This window comes from Macrotis lagotis, chromosome 2, assembly GCF_037893015.1.
Source record: "Macrotis lagotis isolate mMagLag1 chromosome 2, bilby.v1.9.chrom.fasta, whole genome shotgun sequence".
NCBI classification, from domain to species: domain Eukaryota; kingdom Metazoa; phylum Chordata; class Mammalia; order Peramelemorphia; family Peramelidae; genus Macrotis; species Macrotis lagotis.
Genome location: NC_133659.1, coordinates 34,596,361 through 34,621,880, shown reverse-complemented (window position 1 = coordinate 34,621,880; position 25,520 = coordinate 34,596,361). Strand labels below are relative to the sequence as shown.

Genomic DNA, 25,520 nt, shown 5'->3' with positions numbered 1-25,520 from the left:
CACTGCAAGAGTGGGGGAGGGGGGCAATTCTTTCCTGACTACCTCCATTTCTGGTTCCCCATAGATTCTCACCTGGCTTTTGGTAGAAGAAAGTTATCTTCCAAAACCTCAGAAACTTGGGGAGTGCTAGGTAATGTGCATCTCCATGGCAATGCTCCTGGGGAAGGAAGGGGGAGACGGAAGGTCTGGGATCTGATGGACTTGATCCTTGGTGCACAATCAGCAGGGAGAGGAAGCAGCTGAACCAAAATGGGTGCAATCTTAAGAAAGGTAAAGCTTTTGGGCTCATCCCCAGCCAGATCTCATTGGGAGAACTGTGCTCAGTTCTGGGGGGCTCTGCCTGAGAAGAACATTGATTAGCCACGGTGTCCAGAGGAGGGTGACCAGAATGGTGAGGGGCTTTCAGAACTTCAGACTGAGGATTGGTTCAAGGAACTAAGGTTGTGCAACCTGAGTATACTCAGGAGAATAGTGTTGTCTTCACGTGCTTGAAAGACTCTGCTGAGAAGGAACCAGCCTCCCAGTGGGCAAAACCAGTGCAATTAGGAGAAGCTGTGGGAGGTCAGCTTTAAGTGTGATGTCAGGAAAAACTTAGAATGAGAGTTATGCAAAAGTTGAAGGGTCTGCCTTGAGTGGCATCCTTCTAATGGAGGGCAGCATAATAAAATTTATTACTAAAAGTCAGCTTTTATATAGCAATCTAAGATTTATAGAGCACTTTACAAATATGATCTCATTTTATACTCAAAAATCCTGAGTAAGGTACTAATATCCCCATTTTATAGATGAGGAAACAGAGACTGAGAGATTTAATGATTTGCTCAAGGTCACACAGCTAGTTAAGTGTCTTAAAACTGGTCTAGCTGCTATACCACTTAGCTATGTGACAAAGAGATCTGAAGCCAGGATATCCTACCTCTGACCCTTGGCAGTCTTGGGGTCATAGGCAATTCACTAGACTTCTGCCTCAGTTTCCTCATCGATAAAGGATAATAACAATCCTTGCTTGCCCAATTCAAAGTATGGTATGTGTAGAGGCTCCCAATTATTATTAACTAGAGGCTTTTGAGTGAAAGCTGAATACAATAAAATGCAATAATCATTTATTGATGTAACCTCTGAATCAAAGTCTGTAACTATGGGATTCTCCTTATTGGTGGAGATGAATGACCTGCCCTATGTGAGAGGCAGGTAGGAGCTGTCCAGAGGTAAGAGTTTCAGCTCCTGGACAGTCTCCCTTTGGGATTTTCCAAGCAAGTGTCTTTTCTGAGCATCCATCCAATAGACTTCCAACTTCAAGAGAGAATATGGATGTGGGTGTATATTTAAAATATATTTTAAAATATAAAATATATATGTGAATATAAATATATTCTCTGATTTGTTTGCTAGGATTTGGACAAATGAGTTTTCCTGGCTAATTACGATATATATAATATATATATACATATATATATATGTATATATATATTCATTGTGAAATTGATATTTGGTCGGAAAAGGGTTATTCTTGGAGTTAGAGCTTGGGGTTCCCCTCTCCTTTCCAAAATGGCAAACCAAAAGTTAGTTTGAACCTAATTCTATCCCTCAATCTAACATTTAAGAGAGCAGATAGATTTCTAACCAGGTATTCCCTCTCTGAGAACAGCCCTCACACCTCCTGCTGCCCTTTCTAGCAAGAATGAAAGTCTGCCTTGGAGAAAGGTGGAGAGAGAAGAGGCTAGAGATATCTATTCTTCCTCCTTTGGCTCTATCCCATGCCCAAAATGGGGGATATTGATGCAAGAGATTCTCTACCCTCAAGGAGCCTATGTGCCAATGGACAGGAAAGAACATCTTGACCATATATACAGTAATTTGGGAAGAGGGTTGGGAAAGGCCTCTTAAATACAACTTCATTTTTAGTGACCTTTGGTTTCCTTTGTAGGCATCTGTATTTTATTTCCTATAGTTATTTATTTGTTTATTTATTTTTAGGCTTTTGCAAGGCAAATGGGGTTAAGTGGCTTGCCCGGGGCCACACAGCTAGGTTATTATTAAGTGTCTGAGATCACATTTGAACCCAGGTACTCCTGACTCCAGGGCCAGTGCTCTTTCCACTGCGCCACCTAGCTGCCCTGAAAGACCTCTTAGAGAAGGTGAGATTTAAGCTGAGTCTTGATGGAAGCCAAGGATTCTTTTTTTTTTTTTTTAAGGATTTTTGCAAGGCAAACGGGGTTAAGTGGCTTGCCCGGGGCCACACAGCTAGGTAATTATTAAGTGTCTGAGGCCGGATTTGAACCCAGGTACTCCTGACTCCAGGGCAGGTGCTCTATCCACTGCACCATCTAGCCACCCCAGAAGCCAAGGATTCTTAAAAGCATGATGTGAGTAGAGAGAGCGTTCTAGAGGATGAACATCTTGTTCTAGGAAGAGGAAGGAGGTTGGTGTTTCTGGGTCCTGGAGTGCATGAAGAGAAGTAAAGTATTATTAATCTGGAAAGGTAAAAAGAGGTCAGTCTCTGAAGGACTTTAAAAGCCAGTGTTGTTTATAGTTTTTCCTGGAGATAATAGGGAGTTAGTGGAGTTTATTATATAATATGGTCAAACCTATTGAGAAAATTACTTTAGTGACTGAGTGGAGACCAACAAGAGGCCAACAAGTGAACATTCTCCTAGGTTCAGGAGAACCAGTGGAATTTTCCCAAAACCAACAGCCTCTAGTCAAGGCAGGGAGACCCACTGGGGGCTACTGAAGTGGTCCAGGGCTGAGGCGATGAGGGCCAGAGGATGTAATTGAATAGCATTACAAAGATAGAAATGAGAAAATTTGGCCATTGGGAAGATGGGAGAATTTGAAGAGGGTTATCCATCAGAGAGGGGATGGAAAGGTTAAGGAAAGTAGGAAGAGCCTCTGATTAAACCTTAAAAGAAGCTAAGGATCTAGGAAGGAGACAGATAAGCAGGAAATGTGCTCTAGGCAAGGGACCAGTTAGTTCAAAGGCATGGAGGTAGGAGATGGGAATCAGTCAATTTAGCTGGAATGGTGAGTTTGAACAGGGAGGCCATGCATGGCAAGGTGGGCTCAAGTGAGACAGAGGGGGCTGAAGGAAGCAGAATCTCTAGCCTCCTCTTCCCTGCCACCTTTCTCCAAGGCACTTTCAATCTTGCTAGGAAGGGCAGCAGGAGGTTGGGGCTAGTGGCTACCCCTTTGCTATTCTCAGAGGGAAAGGGAATACTGTTAGAAATATATCTGTCTGAGGGGCGGCTAGGTAGCGTAGTGAATAAAGCACTGGCCTTGGAGTCAGGAGTACCTGGGTTCAAATCCGGTCTCAAACACTTAATAATTACCTAGCTGTGTGGCCTTGGGCAAGCCACTTAACCCCATTTGCCTTGCAAAAAAACATATATATATATATATCTGTTCCCTTAAATATGATTAAACTGAGGCATATGATCAAGCTCAAACTACTTTTTGACTGATTTGGGGGGAAGAGGGGTACCCCAAGCTCTTATCTCCAAGGCTTGACTCTTCTAATCAAAATAAGTGCCACAATAAATACACATAGTAATTAGCCAAGAAAGGTGGGAAATTATACAGAGGGAATTCCAAGCTCAAGTACTGGTTGGACTGCATTCTGAGGTCCTCTCCCCCCAACCCAGGATTGGAGGGGAGGGGTTGGAAAGTTTTTTGAGTTTCCTTGGTTTCTCAGATTTGGGGGATCTCAGGGCCTTGAGGTCCCTGAGCTCCAGTTCAAGGGTTAGCTAGATCCAGGACCCCAGATGAGGCAACAAACTGTCTCCTTGGCCCTCCCTCCCCCCACAGCAGCCTCTATCCTCTGGGAAAGTCAGAAAGCCAGAGCTGCAGAAGGGTGCCACCCAACCAGCCTGGGGTCAATGTCCACAGCCTTCTCTTTGCCTTCCGTTTCCTGAACTTCTCTCCCAGCCTGCTCGGGCTGGTCAGGCCCTGCCCCCAGGTATCTGTGCTCACTGCCTTCCAAGGACACGGAGCCCTTACAAGTGGACATTCTCCTCCGTTCAGGAGAACCAATGGAATTTTCCCAAAAGCAATTTTACTAAAGAACTCAAGGCTCAAATGACAGAGAAACAGGAAGCAAGAATGTACAGATCAAAGGTCTCCAAAACTAATTTCTGTATCAGGCTAAGTGTCCAGCACTGATAGAAACCTCCCTGCCTCTCCCATGGACCCCAGGGTGATAGAATACTGGGTTTGGGAATCAAGAAGACCGTAGTGCAAATTCTGCCCCGACTGCTTCCACCTCACCCACTTAAGTTCTCCATCTTTAAAACGGGGACTGTGATAGCTATAATTCTCCCTTTGCTAGCTGGTTGTGAGGATCAAATATAATTCTGACTAAACTGTATTCTCTCCAAGCATTTTTGATCATGATTGCCCTGCTTCCTCTTATTTTCAGGTCTTTCCACTTTGACTTTGCAGAAGCCTCCCCTTCCCCCAAAGCTTCCATACCATAAAATCACAGACTCTCAAGGGATGAGGGATTTTTAGAAGTCTTCCACTCAACTCCCTGCCTTCTGGCTACATCCGTGCCACCTACAAACACGCCCAGGCCTCCCCTACCTTAAAAAGAGCCCTCCCCATTGATCCATCCAACCTTGATAGCCAGCACCCCATAATCTGGCACTTGAGAAGGTTGCCTTCAACGGGTACCTCTACTTCCTTTCCTGTCACTGCCTTCTTAACTCTTTACAGACCTCAGCAGCCACCTGAAACCACTCCCTCTGGGGTGTCTATCAGCTCTCTACTGATTAATCTAATAGGCTTTTAAAAAATCCTTCATGACCTCTCTGCAGCCTTTGATATTGTTGATCACCTCTTCTCCTGGACATTTTCTTCTAAGTTTTTGTGACATTGCTCTCTCCTGACCCATCTTACTCATCCTTCTCAGGCCCCTTTGCTGGATATTCATCCATAGCCCATAAGCTAACAATGGGGGGTCCCCTTAAGACTCTCTCCTGGGTCTTCCTCTCTTCTCCCTCTATACCCTCTTCCCCTGGGTGATTTCATCTTTCATCTTTTTGTTAATGATTTTCAGACTTTTTTTTTTTAGGTTTTTGCAAGGCATTGGGGTTAAGTGGCTTGCCCAAGGCCACACAGCTAGGTAATTATTAAGTGTCTGAGACCAGATTTGAACCCAGGTCCTCCTGACTCCAGGGCCAGTGCTTTATCCACTACGGCACCTAGCTACCCCTTCTCAGACCTTTTAACCTCTTTCCTAATCTCTATTCTCCACTCTCCTAACTGCCTACTGCCCATCTCAAACTGGATGGTCCCCCAGACATCTTGAATTAATCACATCTAAAGTTGAACTAAGACAACTAGGTGGCACAGTGGATAGTGTGTCAGGTCAGGAGGACTCCTCTTCCTGAGTTCGGATCTGGTTTCAGACATTTTACTAGCTGTCTGACCTCGAGCAAATCACTTCATCTCCATTGCCTCCATTTCCCTAATGGAGAAATGAACTAGAAAGGAAATGGCAAACCATTCCAAGATCTTTGGCAAGAAAACCCCAATTGGGGTCACAAAGAGTCAGACAATCAATCACAGCATCAGAGGTTGAGAGGTAAAAGAGACCTCAGTCATATCTAATTCAACTCCCACACAAAAGGAACTGCCATTACTTCACGAAAGCAATAAGTATGGACTGAACACTTACCATGTGCCTAACACTATGCTGGGGTTGCCCCTACTCTGGAAGAGGAGGGGAGCTACAGGGGCCTTGGGGACACAAGTCATACATTAGTTTTCTTTCTGTCACAAGCCAGGCAGCTAGAAATTCTCGACTTGCCTTCACATTTAGTTAATTCTTCAAAAAGTAAAAGACATGACCAGATCTTGCTGTCCCAGTCCTGGTGCTGATTCCTTGTGACTGGATGCTCATAAAAAGGGAAGGAAGCCCTCTGCCCTTAAGAGAGACTGGTAAAGGGCAGCTAGGTGGCAAAGTGGACAGAGCACTGGCCCTAGAGTCAGGAGGACCTGAGTTCAAATCTGCCCTCACAAACTTAATTGCCTAGCTGTGTGACCTTGGGCAAGTCAATTAACCCCATTGCTTTAAATTTAAAAAAAAAATTTAAAAACTAGAGACTAGTAAGGAGAAAAGCCCAGGCATCTGACGTCCACCCTTAGGGTGAACAGAATGTTGGAAAGGAAGGATCCCAGCCTCTTCAGTTCTACAGGGATAGTTTGCTGAGGGGAAGTTATCAAAAAGGACATTCTAAGAGGCCAAGCACAAATGATTCTGATTGAGGATACACAGGGAACTCCTAAGCTAACTAAGCTTATACAGAAAATGGGAGCCCAATGCCCATGGAATCCTTCAATCCAAAGCAGACCACCAGGTTGCCCAGACCACACTAAGATGCTTCTCAGTGGATATCTAGAAAGCCTCCTGGCTTAGCAGGACCTTGGGGAATTCACCTTCTGCCAATGGAGTCAAGGCAGAGATTGCCATGGTTTAGGGGAAAAAGTGAGAATGAAAAAAGGGTGAGGGGGACAGGGAGGATACATCCTATAACATGGGCAAGGTCTCTAAGAATCATGTTGGGCTGAGGCTAGCCATGAAGGAATGGGAAGCACCACAGGGCACCCAAGTCCCCTCTCCCAAAATTTTGCAAGTTGTCTCTCTTCTTTCAGACCCAACACAAAGTACAGCTCCTTCCACAGAAATCTGAGCCAGCCTTGGAACCAATCCCAAAGGATGCAAGATCTTTCTGGCACTCTTCAAACCCACAGTTCAGGACCTTCTGTGTCTACTATAGCCCCTCCAGGGATGGGTCCTGGCCCTTGAAGTCCAGGAACATGGTGTTCAGAAACTCTTCCCCTCACCTGAGAACAGGGAGGTGCCAGTTGCCTCTCCGCCCTGGGGCAGCCATTAGACAGTTTATTTCTACCGAGGGGATGATGCCAACAAATGAAATAAATATTTATAACTTTCCTGTCCTACTTTTACTTCTGTTTTCTCTGCTAGTAAGTTTGGTTTGAGGCCTGAAAAAAATACAAAATTAACAGTGTTTGGCCCTGAATTTAATCCTTGGGGGGATGAAAGCCACTGTCAGGTACCTTTGAAAGCCCTCCAAGAATAAGGGCACTGGTCCCTTCTCTTTTAAACATGAAGAAAGAAGTTGCAGTCTCCCAACTCCAAGTTGGGGAACTGCCCTTTGAGTCCTGGGGAAATTCTAAGACATGTCATAAAAGAGGTGATTCATGATTACTACCTTAAAAAGGGAATCTTTGACCAACAAAACAGAGCAGAGGAAGGGACAAATGAACCCCTCCACCCTTTCTCACAGATACCTAAATTTCAAAGCTAGAAGAGACCTCAGCTGTCCCCCAAGGTCCAACTCAAATAATGCCCCAAAAAGGAGTCCTACAACAATGAACCAGGCCAACAGCCTGGATGGGGAGATCAGAGATAGATTTTTGGCCAGTCTTAGCAGAGCTGAAGTTCAGCAAGGACTTGAACAGTATCTTGTCTCTGGACATGAAACCAAGAAGACCTGGATTCTAATCCTGCCTCTAATGCTTACTAGACATGGATTCTCCTTTGGTTTCCTCATCTGTGAAATGACAGTTTTGGACTTGACTCTAAGGAAGTCTTTAATCTATGATCCCACAATTGCTACAAGGTGAAACACAATCCCAATGGATTCACTCTCTGGTGGCAGAAATCCCTCTCCATCCTTGGGGACTAGATGGAATAATCCTGACTGGACTCGAGTAGGATAGGGAGAAGAAAGGCTGAAAGGGTACTTGCAGAACTTCAGGGAGGCCACTGAATTTACTAGTATTGTGATGAAGCTGTACCTCCTGCACTACTCACCATTCCCTACATCCGCCATACCTCCAGCACTCCTGTCTGTACTGTATCATGCCACCCTCAGTCCCCCAATGCCCCTCCACCTCCCTCAAATACAGACAGGACAGAGCTGTCTACACTGTCTTCAGGTCTGAGTTTATTGGCCATCCCTGAGAACAGTAAAGTGAAAAAGAGAACTGGCAGTGGAAAAGGGGCTTCATTCAGAGGGAGAACCGGACCTCGCTGACTCCTGGCCGTGACCCCTCAGCCTCGGGCTGGATGTAGTTGTCCTCAATGAAGCCGTCATCATCCTTATCATCATCTTGTGGGATCCCGAAAGGGACAATCTTCCCTGACCCAGAGAGTGGACGGTGCCCATAGCTGGCACGGTGCTGGCGGTGGACATGGCACTTGGCAGCCAATGCAATGAGGAGAGACAGCAGCAGAGCCGCAAGAATCACCCCTACCAGAGCAGGCCAGGCTGTGATCCCAGTCCCAGCCTCTGTCTCTGGTACTGCTGAGCTCACTGAGGTCTCTGGACTTGCTGCAGAGACAAAAACATAGACTGAGAAGCATGCTCTAGAGGCACAGCCAGAGCCGGGCCTTGAGGAATGGAATGAACTGGCAAAATGAAAGGGCATCAAGGGCAATGAGAAGAAAGGCATCAGAAGAAAATATTATGACTAACACTAGGCTAAGGGAGAAGGACAGGACATGATTAAAGCCCTGGAGAGGGGAATCTGTTTGCACCTTTGCCTCTCTCAGATCTCATGTTCACTACAGAGAGGGCTAGTAACCCCAGGAAACAGAAAACAAGCCTAGTGGGTGATGCCCACTACTTCCTGCCCTCCCCCCATCACTGAACTCACTGGTGTTTGCCTCTGTCATGGTCCTGAGGCTGCTTTCTTCCTTTACTACCAACCTCAGGGACCAGTCTTGGATCCTATGGGATCACTGAGCTCAAGCAGCTCCTTGACCCACAGCTAGGAAGGAGTCACAGGAATCAGGGAAGAAAATGAATCTCCAGGCCTGAAGAATCTAGGAAAGGAGGGAAGCAAGAGGTCTGTGTTCAGGTTCTGTCTGAAAAGAACAGGAGCCTCCTTCTAAACTCCCCTCAGTCCTCATCCCCAAGGTTTCCCATTCCATTTTCAGTCACTCACTCTCCCTTGACAAGAATACACACACACACACACACACCACACACCCATACACATACTCACAACACACAATCACACCCATACACATACTCACAACACACACACACACACACACACCCCCATACACATACTCACAACACACACACACAGTTATCATCTGTCCCCTTCTCTTTACTCACATGGTCACCACACTGGTTCATTCAAATCCTCATCACAGGATGAACCTCCTAGCTTCTAGGAGACAGCTAGGCTGGCCTCAGAGTCAGGAGAACCAGAGTTTGAATCCAGCCTCAGACATTTGCCACTTACTGTGTGACCTTGGGCAAATCACTAAACCCTGACTGCCTCACATCCAGGGCCATTTCTAGTCGCTCTGATTCACACCAGTCCACTGGACCCAGATGGCTCTGGAGGAGAAAGTGAGGGTAGTGACTTAGTACAGTCACCTCCTCCCTCACTCAAATCCAATTAATGTACTTGTTGTGGCATTACCTCCCTGAGGTTATAGTCTTCTTGGAGAATGAAGAACAAATATCATCAATATGATGAACCAACCCCTTCCTGATCATATCCTTCCCGTCCCCGTGATTCCATACCCCCAGGTGTCATTCATCACTCAAACACCATTCTCCGTCATCCTGTGCCTTATTCCTACTCAACCCATCTCAACAATTTTCTACTCCATGTACTCTGGAATTCCTGTGCCATAAATAACACATTTGTTTTCATCTTAACCCTTTTCTTTTCCCGCTCCTTTCATCTTCCAGCTCATGGAGACCTCATTGAGGTCTATTTCTCTCTTGATCACAAAGCCTCTTGGATGCCCTTTCCAACACTGTTTGCACTTATGTCCATTTCCCCAATTCACAGATGGGGTGGGGAAGTCAGAATATGCTTCCTCCTTATTTCCACTTCCAGGTTCCCCTCCCCCCATCATCACTCAGGAACCTTGTTTGAGGTTTACTCAATCTGTATCTATCACCCACTCAAAATCTTGGTATTTGCTGCCTGCCAACCTCCAAGACATAGCCCTTTCTTCCTCAAAGAGTTCAGCATCTAGTTCACAACTTTTCTTTCCTCCTTAACTCCTATCCTCATACTAGGGGACTTGAACATATATATTGGTGCTCTCTCAGATCCCTTAAATCCTAGTTCCTCAACTTACTGATTTTCCATGACCTTTTCCTCCACCCCACCTCAGCCATACATAAAGATCATACCTTAATCTTGTCATCACCTGGAAATGTATCATTTCCATGTTTATGAACTCTGAAATTCCTTTATCTGATCACAATTTACTGTCATTCTACCTCTGCTTCTCTAGTGCAACCCCAAACTTTGTTCTTTGTTGTCTGTCTCCTCCAATCTTTTCTAGACTATTCCCCCCCCCACTAGCTACACTCTCCTCTCTTCCCCATCTTGATCCCACTGGTGAAACCAGGTCAATCCTACATTTTAATTTTTACTGCTTTCAAAAGTCTCTTGCCCCTATATCCTAACATCAATCTTGCCCTACCAACCTTCAGTCTTTAATTATTCCCACCATCCACTGCTCATCACCCCTATCCATATTCTGAACCAAAATGATGAAAACTGCAAAATTGTACTGCCTAGAACCACTATAAATTTATGTCACATCATCTCAACCCTCACTAGGGCAAGGCATACTTCCCTAATCAACTCTTTCTCTGACCCTCCACAGTACTTCTTCCTAACCTTTTCATCCCTCTTCCAATCTCCTATGACTTCTCCTGCCCCAATAATCCTAGCTCAGAACCTGACCTCTATTTCATTAAAAAAATTGAGACCATTCGATAAGAGCTTCCATTTCTCCCTTCCTCTTCATCTCACATCTGAGAGGAGAGCCTCACACTGAGGTAGGCAGGTGATTCAGGGTAGAGTGCCGGCTCTAGAGTTCAATTCCATCCTCAGACACTTGCTAGCTATGTACACTCGGGCACACAGTAGGTGTATAATATATGCTCGTTTCCTCCTCCTTCTTCCTTTCCAGATGCCTTGTACTACAAGCCCTCTTTATGGCCAAACTCTTCTGTTTACGTAAGTATACAAGTGATCCCATTCCATTCCACCTTCTCTAGCAGCTTGGTCTATCATCCCTATTCTTTCACTTATTTCCAGTCTCTGTCTACTGAGTGTTTCCATCCTACAGAGGAAAAAACCCTCATTTGACACGTCCATCCCTGCTACTTGTCATCCTATGACTCTTCTTCCACTTGTGGCTAGACGACGTGAGAAGGCCGTCGACCGTCAGTGCTTCCACTTCTTTTCCTCTCATCGCCTTCATGCTCTACAGGTAGGTTTTGGACCTCATCATTCAACCTTACAGCTGCTTTCTCCGAAGTTCCCTATGATCTCTTCCTAACCAAATGGAATGGTTCTTTCTCAATCCTCATCCTTCTTGAGCTTTTGCTTTCTACCTTTGTTTCCAAAGGTTGCCATCTTCTCCGTAATACCCTCTTCTCTTTTAGGCTACTCCTCTCTCCAGGTTCTCCCCCTACCTGGCTGATGGCTTCCTATTTGTCTTTTTTACTGGATCTTCATCCAGGTCAAGCCCATTAATTCCTCCAAGGTTCTGTCTCCTCCCAATAAACTCCATCATCTCTATGTAGATGATTCTCAGATTTTTTTGTCCAGCCCTAATCTCTCTTCCTGACCCCCCAGTCTCACATTCTAACTGCTTATTGGACATTTCAAATTCTATGATCTCATAGACATCTTAAACCAATGTGTTCAAAAGTGAACTCATTATCTTCCCCTTTAGCCAGTGCTCCCCTCTTCCTACCTTCCCTATTGCCATCAAGGGCATCACGATTTTCTGAGACACCCAGGGTCGATACCTAGGTGTCAGTTTAGACCCTTCCCTCTTTTTTCCACCCCCTAATCAGTTGGGAAGTCCTGACAATTCTACCTTGCTAACATCTCTCCTTCTCTCCTCTGACACTGTCCCCATGCTAGAGTAAAACCTCATCACTTCTCCCTGGACTACTGGAATAATTTCCTGTTGGTTCTCCCTGCCTCAAGTTTCTCTCTACTCTGCTCAGCTGTCACACTAAATGAAAATCTGACCATCTCACACCCTCACACTCCAGTCAATCAATTCCATTGGCTCCTTATGACCTCCAGGATCAAATATAAAATCCCATTTAGATTTTAAAGTTCTCTGTAACCCAGTTCCTTCCTGCTCCTCACTCTTTATAGCCACCCTCTCCTCATCATGTTCTCTTTGATCCAATGACACTGACTTTCTTGCTGTTCCTCCTCCCCAAGACAGGCGTTCTCATTATTGTCCCCCATTTCTGAAATTCTCCCCCTCCTCACTTGTGCCTCCTGGCTTCTCTGGCTTTCTCCAAACCGCAGCTAAAAACCACTCCCTCTGCAGAACCTCTCCTATCTCCCCTTAATGCCTTGCATCTGCTGCTGATCTCCAATTTGTCCTGCAGATAAATTCTTTGTCCATAATTGTTTGCCTATTTATTTTCTCCTTCATTAGACTGAGTTTCTTGAGAAACTTCCTTTGTATCTTGGCATTTAATACTTGTTGGTTGATGATTATAATAACCCTACAAGGGTTGTTGTGAGGAGCAAGAGAGCTAATGGAAGCAAAGCATTAACAAACCTCAAAGTACTAGCTTGTACTATAACTGCAATCATTCTCCTTATTTCCCCAACCCTCCCTCTCCAATTCACCCTCCACACAGTCACAAAATCATCTCCATGAGGTACAGATAAAACTCTCACTCAAGAAACTTCATTGGCTCCCTATTGCCTCTGAGAATGAAAAAAAAAAAAACATTTAAAGTCTTTTTAGCCTGTCTGTTTTTTCATGGTTATCACACCCATTACTTTACTTTATGACCATGATGTTCTTCTGTTGTTTCCTCAGACTCAAGTTTCCCACTTCCCATCTCTGAAACTTTATCTCAGCTGTCCCTCATGCCTAGTATGCCATCCCTCTCTTCCTCTTGGGAACTCTTCCTTCAGTGGTTGTCTCAGGTACCACCTTCTACAGGAAGTCCATCTTGCTCTCCACCCCTGGGTGAGCATTCACTGTCCCTCTCTTTTTCTGTCTTCTCCCGTTTCCTTATTGGTACCCCAAATAGAATGTAAGTCCCTCAGGACAGGGACTGCTTATTCTTGTCATTGTAACCCTCACAGCTAGTCTGGGTAGAAGTCTAACAATATTTTAGTATCAGTGTGCCAGGGGAAGGATGAAAGGAGGGATGATAGTCCCAGGCGCCCATCAGGAACACAATCACCCTCCCACCAAGTTCTGAGTCTCAGAGCCTCTGTGGGGGTTCAGCATAACACACACAAATACACAGACACACACGCACACCCCGCCTTAAGAACTGGCTCCAAGACAACCCCTGGGCCCTTCCCTGGCTCTATACACACCCAGCCCAGACCACAGATACAGTGAAGACCCAGAGGCACAAACACAACCAACACAGCAGACACACAGGTGTAGGTGTGGAGGCTGCCAGGAGAGACCCAGGAAAATCAGCAGGTGCCAGAACAGAACTCGGGAGGAGGGCATCTAAGGCACCTGAAAGCTGTCAGTGCTGAGGGAGCCCCACCCCCCGCATCGACAGACTCTGGACTCAATGCCCCCCCCCCAGGAACTACCTCCCTGCCCTTGCACCGACTGGACTACACGGGCATTCACCAGTCACCACGCACTTGCAGAGACCTGCCCTCAGAGGCACAACCCGATGCCCCCCTTTCCCCCACAGGCACACACCCTAAATCTGTGACCCACCCCCAGGGACACACACTGACAGCACCTCCCCTCCAGGGCAATGAATGCTCGCGCACTCAGTCCCGCCCCCCACGGCCCCCCAGTACCCAAGGACCCACTCACTCCCAGGGCCACACTAGCCAGAGCCAAAGAGGAGCCCGTTCTCCTGCCCTCCGCCGGATCGCCCCACCTGAGGCTCCTGGACAAGGCTTCCGGACAGGCGGGGGCGGGGCGCACCTGGGCCGGAGGGGCGGGGCGCACCTGGGCCGGAGGGGCGGGGCGCACCTGGGCCGGAGGGGCGGGGCGCACCTGGGCCGGAGGGGCGGGGCGCACCTGGGCCGGAGGGGCGGGGCGCACCTGGCTCCCGAGGCGGGCCCAAGGCGGGGGGGCGGAGATGCCAGTGGGCGGGGCCCCATTTTTGACCAGACCTGTGGAAGGCCTCACGGAGCCCAGGCTTCGTGACCTCCTCCCGTGTCCGAGGCGTGGCCGTGGCTGGAGAGCGGGGGAGCGGGGGGGGGGGGGGCAAGATCTCTACCAGCCTGAGCCTGGCTGCCAAGGAGGGAGGGAGGCCTGGGCTGGGCTGGCCAAGGAGGCCCACGCTGTCGGTGCCCGCCCCCTCCCCGGCCAGAACAATGACCCCCTCCTCCCCCTCTCGCCGCCCCAGCCCCTGCCCCTTTCCCTCCCCCTGAATGCTCGGAAGCCCAGCCTGTTTCCTCCTTTTCCTGCCTAGGGGCTGGGAGGGGGCAGGGTAACCAACCAGAGGAGGAGAAGGAGGGGGCACTGTGGTGTCCCCTGCCTTGGGAGGGAGGGTTCCCCCAAGTTCTCCGGACCGGCCTGGGGAAATGAGCCCCTTCCCTCGATCCAAGAGACACAGGGAAAGCCCCCGAGAAAGGAAGAGAACCCCAGTCCTGAGCTTCCTGACCCCCTCACTGCCTAATTGTGCCCCTCCCCCTTTACCCTCCTACCCCTCCCCACCCCCAGCCCTAGCTGCCTCATTTCCTCCTGGGGCCCAGTGAGCAGGACAAGCCAACCCAGGCACCAGCATCAGTACGCACACACTGACCCACGAGCGCTGATGGAGCCATTGCCATCGCCGGGCGGAGGTCCTCACTAGCACACACACACACACACACACACACACACACACATCTGGCCTGTCCACACTGATGGGCACACAACCAGACCAACACAAAACCTAGTCTGACCCCCAGGGAACCAGACGGGCTCAGACACGAATCCGGAAAACATTGCAGCCACAGCAAACACAGGGCAGACCTGGCCTGACTTCATCCTTAGGCCATGGGCCAAGGAGGCCCCCTTCTTCTCCTCTTCCTTCTTACCTCCCAAGTCGGTAAGTCTTGCCCCAGAGCCGAACTTCAAGCTTATTTGCTGTCCCTTCACGCTATGGGCTAGATTGTATCCCAATCCTCACCAGAAGCTGAGGATGGTGCGGGGTCAGTGGGGATCATGCAGTCTCGGGTCCCTAGGAGTCATCCAGTGGTCAGCTGGGGCCCTGAGTCCTGATCACTCTCCTTATCTTGAACCCCAGGGGCAGCAATGGATCTCACGCTGCTGGCAGACCTCCGCCTCACCGACCCCCAGCGCTTTTTTCTGACCTGTGTGTCTGGAGAGCCTGGGTCAGGACGGGGCCTAGATGTCTGGGACCCTCCATTGCTTCTAGAGAAGGATGATCGCATCATTCGGACCCTCCCTCGCCAACCCCTACATTCAACAAGAAACGGGTCTCGTCACATCACCCTTCGGGGCTTCTCTCAGCCCTCTGACCTCGTTGGTGTGTTTTCCTGCATAGGTGGAACAGGGGCCCGGCATACACGTGTGATCTATGTACATAATAGTCCCAGGGGTAAGTGTGGAAAGGGGCAAAGTGGGGGTTTGGGGTGATGCTGGCCCTACTTGCCCCCCCTGACCTCACCCTGGTCCCCCAGCCCACCTGTTCCCAGATAAAGTGACTCACACCGTGAATGTTGGCGACACGGCTGTGTTGACTGCTCGAATCCGAACAAAAAAGCAAGGAGATGTGATCTGGAAGAGTAATGGTGAGTGTGAGCCCTCCGTTGCCCCACCATACATGTGGACATGCTGCCACAAACACCCGTGGCCACACGACAAACTCTGTGTTGCCAAGAACATCCCCACCCCCACCCCCTCACTCCTTGGGCCTCCATTTCCCAGTCTGTAAAATGAGAAGACTGGACTAGGCAATGTCTAAGGGCCCTTTGCGTCTATAAGGGGACTACAAGATGGAAAGGCAAAGGCAGAGGGTCATTCATTTCTCTAGCTCATGGCAGACTGGGCCCTCACCAGCACCAACAGCTCCCTGCTTCCTCTCTTTTCCTGACTATGCCAACTTGAATGAGTTAGACACTCCCTATTGCTTAGAGTGATTGGGATTCCTTTGCTTGGCATTCAAGACCCTCCACAGTTTGATACCACTTGCTCAGGCCAGTTATGTTCCCTTCTACAGTATAAGCTCCAGCTAAGTCAGAAAGAAGGCTCCATGAGGGCAGGGTTCCCATGCCTAGGTGCTTGTTCAGATGCATCTAGAGAATAGGCAGACAATTGTCATGCCATCTACCTCAGCAGACTTTCCTGACGTCTGCCATTTGCAGGGTCCACTGCTAAGCAATGAAGAGGCTAGGGAGACAGACGGGCAATACATCCATGAATAAAGGTGACCCCTCTCCTGAGAGCCCATAATTTAATAGGAAGAAGGACTCTACTCAGAAAACCACCCTCCAGAGAAGGGTGTGATGAAAGCTAGGAGAGTTCACATCCCAGAGGTACCAGGCTAAGGAGGAGGGAGGGATTTCTAGCTGGGGGAATCAGGAGTGCCTTCAAAATGGACCTGGCTGCTGTGGGGTACAGAGGATTCTAAGCCAGGAGCAGAGGTGGAGAACTGCAGGATTTGTCAGGGTGGGCCTCAGTAGGGCTGGGGCAATATGGAGGCCTGGGAAGGCCACACTGGTCTGGCGTTTCTCCCTCCCAAAGACTCCCTCTCCTAGCTCTTCTCTCCTTCATTTGCCATACATCCCTCCTTCATCCTCTTACTTTGAACACTAAGATACCCAGCCCCCAGGAGCCCACTACAAATAACCCCATCCACTTCATTTGGGGGCGGGGTGGGGGGAAGAGGGGCTATTCTCTTACAGGTCACTGCACCACTGACCTCATCCTCCACCTCTCCTGGTGACTTGTCTGAACTGCAACATCCTAATGTTCTTTCTCCTTATAGACTCTACACACACACACACACACACACACACACACACACACACCCTTCTCCACCTGTCTGAGCTGTAGCCCATCTTCAGTCATTTCAGCCATGCCCTTGAACTCCCCCTCAATGCAGAATCTCACTTCCCCAGGATCTTTCTTCCAATGCTCAGCCCTGAATGACCCCTGTGCCTCTATAGTTCCTCTGCTCCTCCCAGAAATGTGTATAGAGGCAAGCAGAAATGATGCCTTTTGGTAGGTCTGGGCTCAGTCACCATGAGTCTGATTGGTCTTGCCCAACTCCCTTCCTCTGCTAACTGGACAAGGGAGCCATCCAAACCTCATTCAAGACACTGATCAAGTATTAGCTAGCAGAAAGCCTCACACACATGACCTCTTGCACCATACTGACATAGACCCAAAGATCACGACATGTTCAGTTCACCTAAAGGAGGTTACATCTCTCTAGCTTGTCCACAAGGTGGTCATGGGAGACTTTGCCAAAGGCCTTGCTGAAATCCAGAGGTACCCTACCCAGCAGCACCTGCCCTGAGCTGCTGGAAAAGAACCAAAAGCTAGTCCACTCTGGCTAATTCTGGATTGCTCCATCCTGGCTCTTAGGGCTTCCAGCTTCCCTTGAAACTCAGTACTTGGGATTTGATGGCATGATAGCATGATAGAAAGGGGCTCCCAGGGACCTAGAAGACCTGAGCATATTTCTATGCAAATGGAAAGAGGGCCTGGAAGACAACAAAATGCCAAAAAGCAGAGGGATGAGAGCTAAAAAGTTCTGGAGGCAATAGGAAGGAAGGGAATCAGGACCCAAAAGGAGACTAGAGATAGTTGGGGGGTGACAGTCAGATCTGCATTTTAGGAGGGTCAGTTTGGCTTGGGATCCCCTGTACCCCACAGCAGCCAGCTCTGTGAAGAACAGATTAGAATGAGGCAAGGAGACCACCCAGCAGGTAAATGGAAATAATCCAGAGGTGAGCTAAGGAACAGTACCTGAATTGTGACTTTGGGCAAAGAGAGAAGGGGGCACAGAACAGGAATGTTCCAAGGGTAGAAATAGCAGGATCTGACAACTGATTGGATATGGGAGGATGATGGTGCCCTCTACCCTATAGGGAAGCTAGGAAGAGGTTGAGGGGAAAGGTGGTGGATTTGCTTCTGGACATACTGAGGTTAAGATGTCTGCAGAATATCCAATTCAAGATGTCCAAGAGGCAACTGTAGATGAGAGGATTGAGGGTGATAGGGAGAGAGGTTAAGGCTGGACAAATAAATTGAGGAGTCATCTGCAAAGATGATAACTGAATCCTTGGGAGCTGATGAGATCACCAAGTGAAATGGTATAGAGGGAGAAGAAAAGGGGGAAGGGAGGCAGGGGAAAACACAGATGGGACGAGGAAAGAGGAGACGCTTGGGAGCAAGTTCTGTATAGAATGAGGGAGGGAAACAATACTAAAAACCAGATCAGGGCAGCTAGGTGGCACAGTGGAGCCCTGGAGTCAAGAGAACCTGAGTTCAAATATGGTCTCAAGACACTTAATAATGGCCTAGCTGTGTGACCTTGGGCAAGTCATTTAATCCCATTGCCGAAAGAAAGAAAGAAAGAAAGAAAGAAAGAAAGAAAGAAAGAAAGAAAGAAAGAGAAAGAGATCATCAAGCAGTGGTGAAAGGAGGCCTTTCTGAAGCTGTGAATTATAGACCTGCCCAGAGGGAAGTCAGATGCTTGGTCAGTGACCTACCTGGTCAAGCAAAACTTAGCAGCCCAGGAATAGGAATGGATATAGTGGGAGCGGGAGGAGACCCTGAGTTTTTCTTATCAGTCTCTCCTACATCTTTAACCTTTTTCCTCCTCTCTGATGTTAACATTTATATAGAATTTGACATATATTATCTCATTTTATCCTTGTGATATCCTTGAAATCTCTATTTTACAGATGAGGAAACTGAGACAGAGGTGACATGACTTCTCTAGAGTTGTAGGTATTAAGGCAAGATCTGAACTCAGATCTTTCTAACTTGAAGTTCAATGTTCTGTCCATTGCACCATCCAACTGCTCTATAAATACTTGCTCTTTGCCCTTTATCAGTCCCCTCAGTGTACATAACCCTCAAGTCTCTGATCTAGTGTTTTGCGATCCTCTCTAGGCCCTCTTGTTTTGCTGTTCAGTCATTTTCAGTCAAATCCAACTCTGTGACTCCATTTGTGGTTTTCTTGGCAGAGATAGTAGAGTGGTTTGCCATTTCCTTTTCCAGTTCACTTTACAGATGGGAAAACTGAGGCAAAAGACTTAAGTGACTTGCCCAGGATCATGTAATTAGTGTCTGAGGCTGGATTTGAACTCAGGAAGATGAGTCTTCTTGACATCAGGTCCAATGCTCTATGTCATATGGTTCCACCTAGCTGTCCCATTTGTTAGTCCTATGCACATATCGGCTGAGCATTCCATACACACACGCGCACCTCCCTCCAAACCTGCTCCTCCTCCCTTGTGTGTCCTGAGGGACACCTCATGGGTTGGCACCATGACTTATCATCTCAGCTTTCACCGTTCATGTTCTGTAAAACTCTTTCCTTATGACAGCTCTGTATGATTGGTAGTTTTGGGGGGGCTGGAACTGGAGGATTAGATGGGGGGACAGGAAGGCAGAACCTAGCATGTTACTAAAAAAAGTGTCAGAGCAGGCAGCAGGAACCACAGAGGGTCTAGGAATGGAAAAGGAAATGGGTAAGCTAGGTCAAAGGACAGCTTCCTTTTTCTGGGAGTGGTGGCTATCTGGGGGGGTGGGCCCTGTCTGGACTATGTCAGCTTCCCAGGACCGAAAGAGGCTGACTGAATTTACTGAAGATCTGAACAAAGTACCCCAAATAGCTGGATCAGAGCAGGGGAATGGAGTTGGGGCTCCCGGCAGAGGGATGGACAGAGCCTCCCAGCCACCACCAGGGAAAGCAGGGCTACAATGTGTCCCTCCTCCCTCCCTGTATACAGTTAGGCAGGGGGCACACGGTTACAATGTAGTCTGTAAGGAATCTCCCAGTATCCATCTGCCATTGCGTCCTCGAGGATCCCCTGCCCTGGCTGAGGAGCAGCCAAGGCTCAGAATAGGGAAACCTCCATTCCATTCGATTGGCCAAGCCTTCCATAGGTATGCCGGATGATGCGATTGTCCCTTGATGCTTGCCCCCATGCTCTGGCATACTGGAACTAGGGGACACCCACCCACCACCTTCCACTGCATCTGATTCTTTCTCCAGTTGGAGGTATGACCTCAGAGATCCCAATGCCCATAGGTCCCACTTAGTTTTCCTCCTTCAGGCAGGGCCTCTGCCTCCGTCTGCCTGCCATTCTCTGCTCTGCTACCCTGAGGGGCTGCCCCACCAACATCCACACACTCCCTGTGTATTCTTCACCAGGACATTGCTCCTTTCCTCTTCCTCATCATACCTAACAAATGCCAGTCCAATCCATTCTTCTCTCAGGATCTCCAAAGAAGGGGAATTCACTCCCCCTTGAGGTAGCCCAATTCTCAGGCTACCGCCTTATAGCTTCTCCCACAATGCTTAGGGCTCAGTCCTTTGGAAGGACTAATCCTTCCAGAAGAATTCTCTTCAAATACCTTGTCCCTTGGACTTCAGAATAAATAGGCCCATTTTCTTTAACTCATTCTCACTTGGCAAGAAGGCATCCATATAGCTTAGAGCCCCTAGGTTACATGTGGGAGCCTCCCCCTCTCCCCGAGGATTCTCCAGGCCTAGAGGGCTAAAATGGACTATTATGTATCAATAGGCAATCCAGGCAGTCTCCCTTCTGTTTCCTACTTCGTGGCTGCTAAGGAATCTCCCTAGACCTTTCAGAAGCAAAGTCATTAGAGCCTCTAATTGATCCAAGTCTCCCAGCTGCACCACCCCCATCCACTTCTCAAGAGGCCTCCCCCTGCTCTGAGCTCTGAGCTAGCCTAAGGTCTCAGGCAGAAAAGGGACCTTACCTCAAAGCCTGGGTGTGCAGCATGGAGGACAAGGATGGTAGGTCCTGATCACCATCACCACCTTCCTCTTTCTCCACCTTCCCCAGGTTCCTTATTCAATTTTCTGGACTTCCAAGAAGCCCAGGATGGGCAATTCAAGATGAAGCTTCAAAACCTGAGGGCCTCTGATGGGGGCATCTACAGTGCCACCTACCTGCAAGGCAACCCCCTGACCAGTGCCTTCTTCAGGGTCATTGTTCGAGGTTAGAGAGGACATGAATGGGGCAGCTGGGAGGGAGTTGGGGGGAAGGGCAGGGTGTGAAACATGGTCTGGGCTGTCCATGAAGCTATTGGGCACAGGTTTGGGTGAGGGAAACTGGTCAGGCTGGTGACTCCTCTCCCCCAGGTTGTGGTGCAGGGCAATGGGGACCAAACTGTGCCAGAGACTGCCCCATCTGCCTTCATGGTGGCATCTGCCATGACCAGAATGGCGAGTGTGTGTGCCCCCCTGGCTTCACAGGAACCCGCTGCGAGCAGGGTAAGAGGCCCATGGATCATGTTGGAGTCAGTTGATACCTGGGAAGGCTGGTGGTACATGTATTCAGGGAGGGGGCTAGAATGGGACCAGGGCTCAGGGCTACTAGGGGCCTGAGGTAAGGGATGAGCTAAGGGTAGGGTCTGTCTTATGACCCAGGGAAAGGAACAGGAGATTCAGGTCCCTGGAGTTACTGGGAGGCCTCAGGACTCAGTCTCAGAAATCCTGAGAGGATTCCTGGGGAGGGCAGAGCCACCCATACACTTGTCTATCCAGCCTGCAGGGAGGGCCGATTTGGGCAAGACTGTCAGCAGCAATGTCCAGGGACATCAGGCTGCCGGGGCCTCACCTTCTGCCTCCCTGACCCCTATGGCTGCTCCTGTGGGGCTGGCTGGCATGGTGGCCAGTGCCAAGATGGTAGGTGTCTCCTGATTGCCTTGATGTTGCAAGACACTGACCTTTCAGTCTATCTGCCATAAGGGCCTGCAGGTACCCCATCCCCCAGAGTCAAGGAATCCCTCTTTCCCCTTCCACTGTGCCCACTCCATCCTCACAGAGCAGATACTACAAAGGGCAGGACAAAGAAAGGCAGAAACACAAAAACCGTCTATCCTTATGGAGCTTCCATTCTAATGGAAGGAACAGGTGTGCAAATAGAATGGTAGATACAATACATCTGCAAAGAAGGAAAGTCTCCTTAGAAGGAAAGGCTCCTTGGTCGAAGGGAATTCAGGAAATCCTCCAGCAGATGTTAGAGGATTGTGTGCCCTCTGCCCCCCACCTGTACCCCTCTGTCCCCCTACCTGTGCTGCCCATTCTGTTTGCCCCCAGCCCATGCCCCCTGTCTTCTCCCAACTCGTATGCCCTGTCTCTTCTTCCTCCTTAACCAGTATCCCTTCTGTCTCTTTAGCTAATGTTCTCCCATTTTCCTACCTGTGCCCTCTCTTCCCTCTAGCCTGTGCCCCTGGCTGGTTTGGGGCCTCCTGTTACCTGCAGTGTCGATGCCAGAATGGAGGAACCTGTGACCGCTTCAGTGGCTGTGTCTGCCCCTCAGGATGGCATGGAGAACACTGCGAGAAATCAGGTCTGGGGGAAGGCTTAGCTTGTAAAGAGTGGGGAGGGCCGGGGTGGGGGAGGGCCCAGGGCAGAGCAGGGGAGCTCCTGGGGGCACGGGGGCTACACGCCCTGGTTCCACCTTAGCCAAAGTCTTTGGACAGGCATAGGCTGCCCACTAACCCATCTGCCCCCTCATGTGTCCCTGAGAAGCTACATACAGGTTTACATATACACACACATGAGTATCTCCACCCTCCTCCTAGACCGAATCCCAAAGATCGTGAACATGGCCTCGGAGCTGGACTTCAACGTGGGAGCCATGCCTGTGGTCAGCTGTGCAGCCACAGGGAACCCCTCCCCTGTACGGGGCAGCATGGAGCTGCGAAGACCCGACAACACAGTCTTTATGGTCAGTGCCTCTGGTGACTACACTGGCTGACCTTTAACCTTGCCCATTGGCTTCATCCTTGTTCCACTCTGACCCCAGAGAGTGGAAAGAGCTCTGGGCGGTGACTAGAGGCAGAGGGGCCTCCACCCAAATCCTCCTTGGATGTCCACTGCTCATCTGTAAAAGAAGGGGGAAGCCAGGACCTTACAGTTATAATGATACTCTAGTCCTGTGACCTAGTGACCTCTTTATTATCTTCTGAGCAGCCCTTGACTGGCCTCAGGGAGCATTTTGCCCTCAGCCCAAGTCCCCATCCCAGCAAATATATTGGCCCAAAGCTCCTTCCTTTCTCTCACTCTCACTCTGCCTCTCTGACTCTTTCCTCTATTTCTGTCTCTCTTACTATTTCTCTCTGTCTCTGCTTTTCTCTTTCCTCTCTGTTTCTATTTCTCTTGCTCCCTCCTCTTTATCTTTCCCTCTCTGCCTTTTTCTGCTTTTCTGTCTCCATCTTTTTCCCTGTTTCTCTCTGAATCTCTGTCCCTCTCTCTCTCCCTCTGGCTTTCTTCTTTCTATCTCTCTGCTTCTGTCTTGGTTTTTGTCTCTCTGCCTGTCTCTGTCTTTTTTTTTTTTTTTAGGTTTTTGCAAGGCAGTGGGGTTAAGTGGCTTGCCCAAGGCCACACAACTAGGTAATTATTAAGTGTCTGAGACCGGATTTGAACCCAGGTACTCCTAACTCCAGGGCCGGTGCTTTATCCACTGCACCACCTAGTCACCCCCCTGCCTTTTTTTAATCTGTTTCTGTTTGTCTCTGTCTCTCTCACACACATACACACAACACACAGCTTCCTCCATTCTCTCCTTCATAAAATGAGCTAGCCCAGATCACCTATAATCCTGTGAACTTTTACATAGACTCTTACATGAAAAGTGTGTACAAACATGTGGAATAGGAACAATCAACACCTTTATGGTGCTTTATATCCAGGGTTTCATTTCTCTACCACCTGGTGATGGAGGCACTACAAGCACATGTGCATCCCCATTTTACAGGTGACCTGCCCAAGGTCACACCTAGAAATCATCAAAGGTAGGACTTCAGTCTGGTCTCCCAGCCCTCTATGCTCCCTTGCTGCCTCTCCATGGATGTGGGCTCTTAACCTGCCCATGTCCATGTCAGTCTCTGGATCTGCACTAACCAAGCTCCCTGTTCACCATCCACAGCCATCAAAGGCGATCATGGAAATAGACAAGACCACTTCTGAGTTCCAGGTGCCACCTGTGAGCCTTGCGGACAGTGGCCTGTGGGAGTGTCGAGTATCCACATCCGGGGGGCAGGACAGCCGGCACTTCAAGGTCAACATCAAAGGTTAGGAGATCTGGGAGTATCTGAGGGATGGAAAGAGAATACGATCCAGGGGTCCGAGATGGAGGAATGGCATCAGGAAGGGTCAGGGATGAGGTCAGAAAGCCCTGGGACTGGGCTCTCTTGTTTAGCAGAGCCAGAGAATGTGATAAGGAAAAGTTGGGGAAAATGAGATCAAGGAGCTAAGGTACCAGGGATCCTAGAATCTGGCATCTGCCAGAACTAGGTTCTTCCCCAGCACAGTTTGGTCCTATCCCCAGTCCCCATGGCTAAAAGAGGTATCCCACCCATTTCTTCTAGCTAGTCTGTTCCCCCCCTATCTCTAGCCCCAACCTTGCCCTGAGCAGTTTGTTCACTTCCCAGTGTATCTCATTTTCCAGTCTGATTCTGTCAGCTGAGTCACATTCAGGGGTTGCTTCTCCCACCTAGATCTCTTTTAGGGGATTCACCTGGCTTCCAAAATACAGTTTAAGCCCAATCCCCTGTGGGCCTCCAATGAACTGAGCCTGGCCACCTCCTCAGACTCCTAAACCTGGTCCTTGACCCATAGGAAGGAGGGAAACAACCATTTAGGAAATACCCACTAAGTGATGGTAACTGCTTTATAAATATTATTCATTTGATCCTCCCAACCACCCTAGAAAGTAGGCACTATTATTTATAGTTGAGTACATTGAGACAAACAGAGCTTAAAGTACCTTGCCCAAGGGTACACAGCTAGCAAGTAAAAATTCAAACTCAAGTCTTCCTAACTCCAGGCCCAGCATTCTATACACTGTACCATCTAGCTGCCACTACAGAGGTGTTTAATGAATACTTGTTTAGCTGACTTATTCCATGGTACCCTCCAAAGTGGAATTCCTTCTCCACATCATCTCTTGTTCTTGTCCAATTCAGGCCTCCCCCCTCCCCAGGTCCATGTCCATTGGGTCTGGGTCCCTTCTTCCACAGCAAATGAGCTTCCTTCATTCCTAAGCTCTCCATTTCATGAGATGGACACTAGACTGAAATAAAGTAGGATGTCCCCACAGGACATCCCTTAAAACAGTTGGAGAGAGTTCTCATGAACCTTGAATCTCCCTTTTTTTTAGGTTTTTTTACAAGGCAATGGGGTTAAGTGGCTTGCCCAAGACCACACGGCTAGGTAATTATTAAGTGTCTGAGACCGGATTTGAACCCAGATACTCCTGACTCCAGGGCCGGTGCTTTATCCACTGCGCCACCTAGCCACCCCTGAACC

The 25,520-nt window shown here is 48.8% G+C and overlaps 2 protein-coding genes across 6 annotated transcripts in view; one reads left to right on the top strand and one right to left on the bottom strand.

Annotated features, from left to right (window-relative positions):
* Positions 1–7,968: 7,968 nt before the first annotated feature.
* C2H1orf210 (chromosome 2 C1orf210 homolog) lies at positions 7,969–22,238 on the bottom strand. Of its 4 annotated transcripts, XM_074221651.1 has the most exons (7): positions 20,960–22,238; positions 15,705–15,772; positions 15,346–15,451; positions 15,070–15,212; positions 9,150–9,377; positions 8,683–8,851; positions 7,969–8,357 (listed from the first exon to the last, which is right to left on the bottom strand). In XM_074221651.1, exons 6-7 carry the CDS (start codon positions 8,699–8,701, stop codon positions 8,035–8,037), a joined length of 342 nt encoding a protein of 113 aa, XP_074077752.1. In that variant the 5' UTR covers positions 8,702–8,851; positions 9,150–9,377; positions 15,070–15,212; positions 15,346–15,451; positions 15,705–15,772; positions 20,960–22,238; the 3' UTR covers positions 7,969–8,034. The 4 variants fall into 4 exon arrangements, with proteins under 4 accessions (XP_074077752.1, XP_074077753.1, XP_074077751.1 ...); XM_074221652.1 differs by lacking the exon at positions 9,150–9,377; XM_074221650.1 differs by lacking the exons at positions 9,150–9,377; positions 15,070–15,212; positions 15,346–15,451; positions 15,705–15,772; positions 20,960–22,238 and adding an exon at positions 13,853–13,974.
* Positions 14,453–25,520, top strand: part of TIE1 (tyrosine kinase with immunoglobulin like and EGF like domains 1) — a 30,627-nt gene continuing 19,559 nt past the window's right edge. For both annotated transcript variants that reach the window (XM_074221649.1, XM_074221648.1), the window contains exons 1-9: positions 14,453–15,080; positions 15,279–15,593; positions 15,676–15,786; positions 21,046–21,201; positions 21,345–21,476; positions 21,750–21,890; positions 22,429–22,557; positions 22,793–22,938; positions 24,139–24,283. In XM_074221649.1, the coding sequence (XP_074077750.1) occupies positions 15,029–15,080; positions 15,279–15,593; positions 15,676–15,786; positions 21,046–21,201; positions 21,345–21,476; positions 21,750–21,890; positions 22,429–22,557; positions 22,793–22,938; positions 24,139–24,283 (1,327 nt within the window). In that variant the 5' untranslated portion in view covers positions 14,453–15,028. The remainder of the gene's footprint in view (positions 15,081–15,278; positions 15,594–15,675; positions 15,787–21,045; positions 21,202–21,344; positions 21,477–21,749; positions 21,891–22,428; positions 22,558–22,792; positions 22,939–24,138; positions 24,284–25,520) is intronic.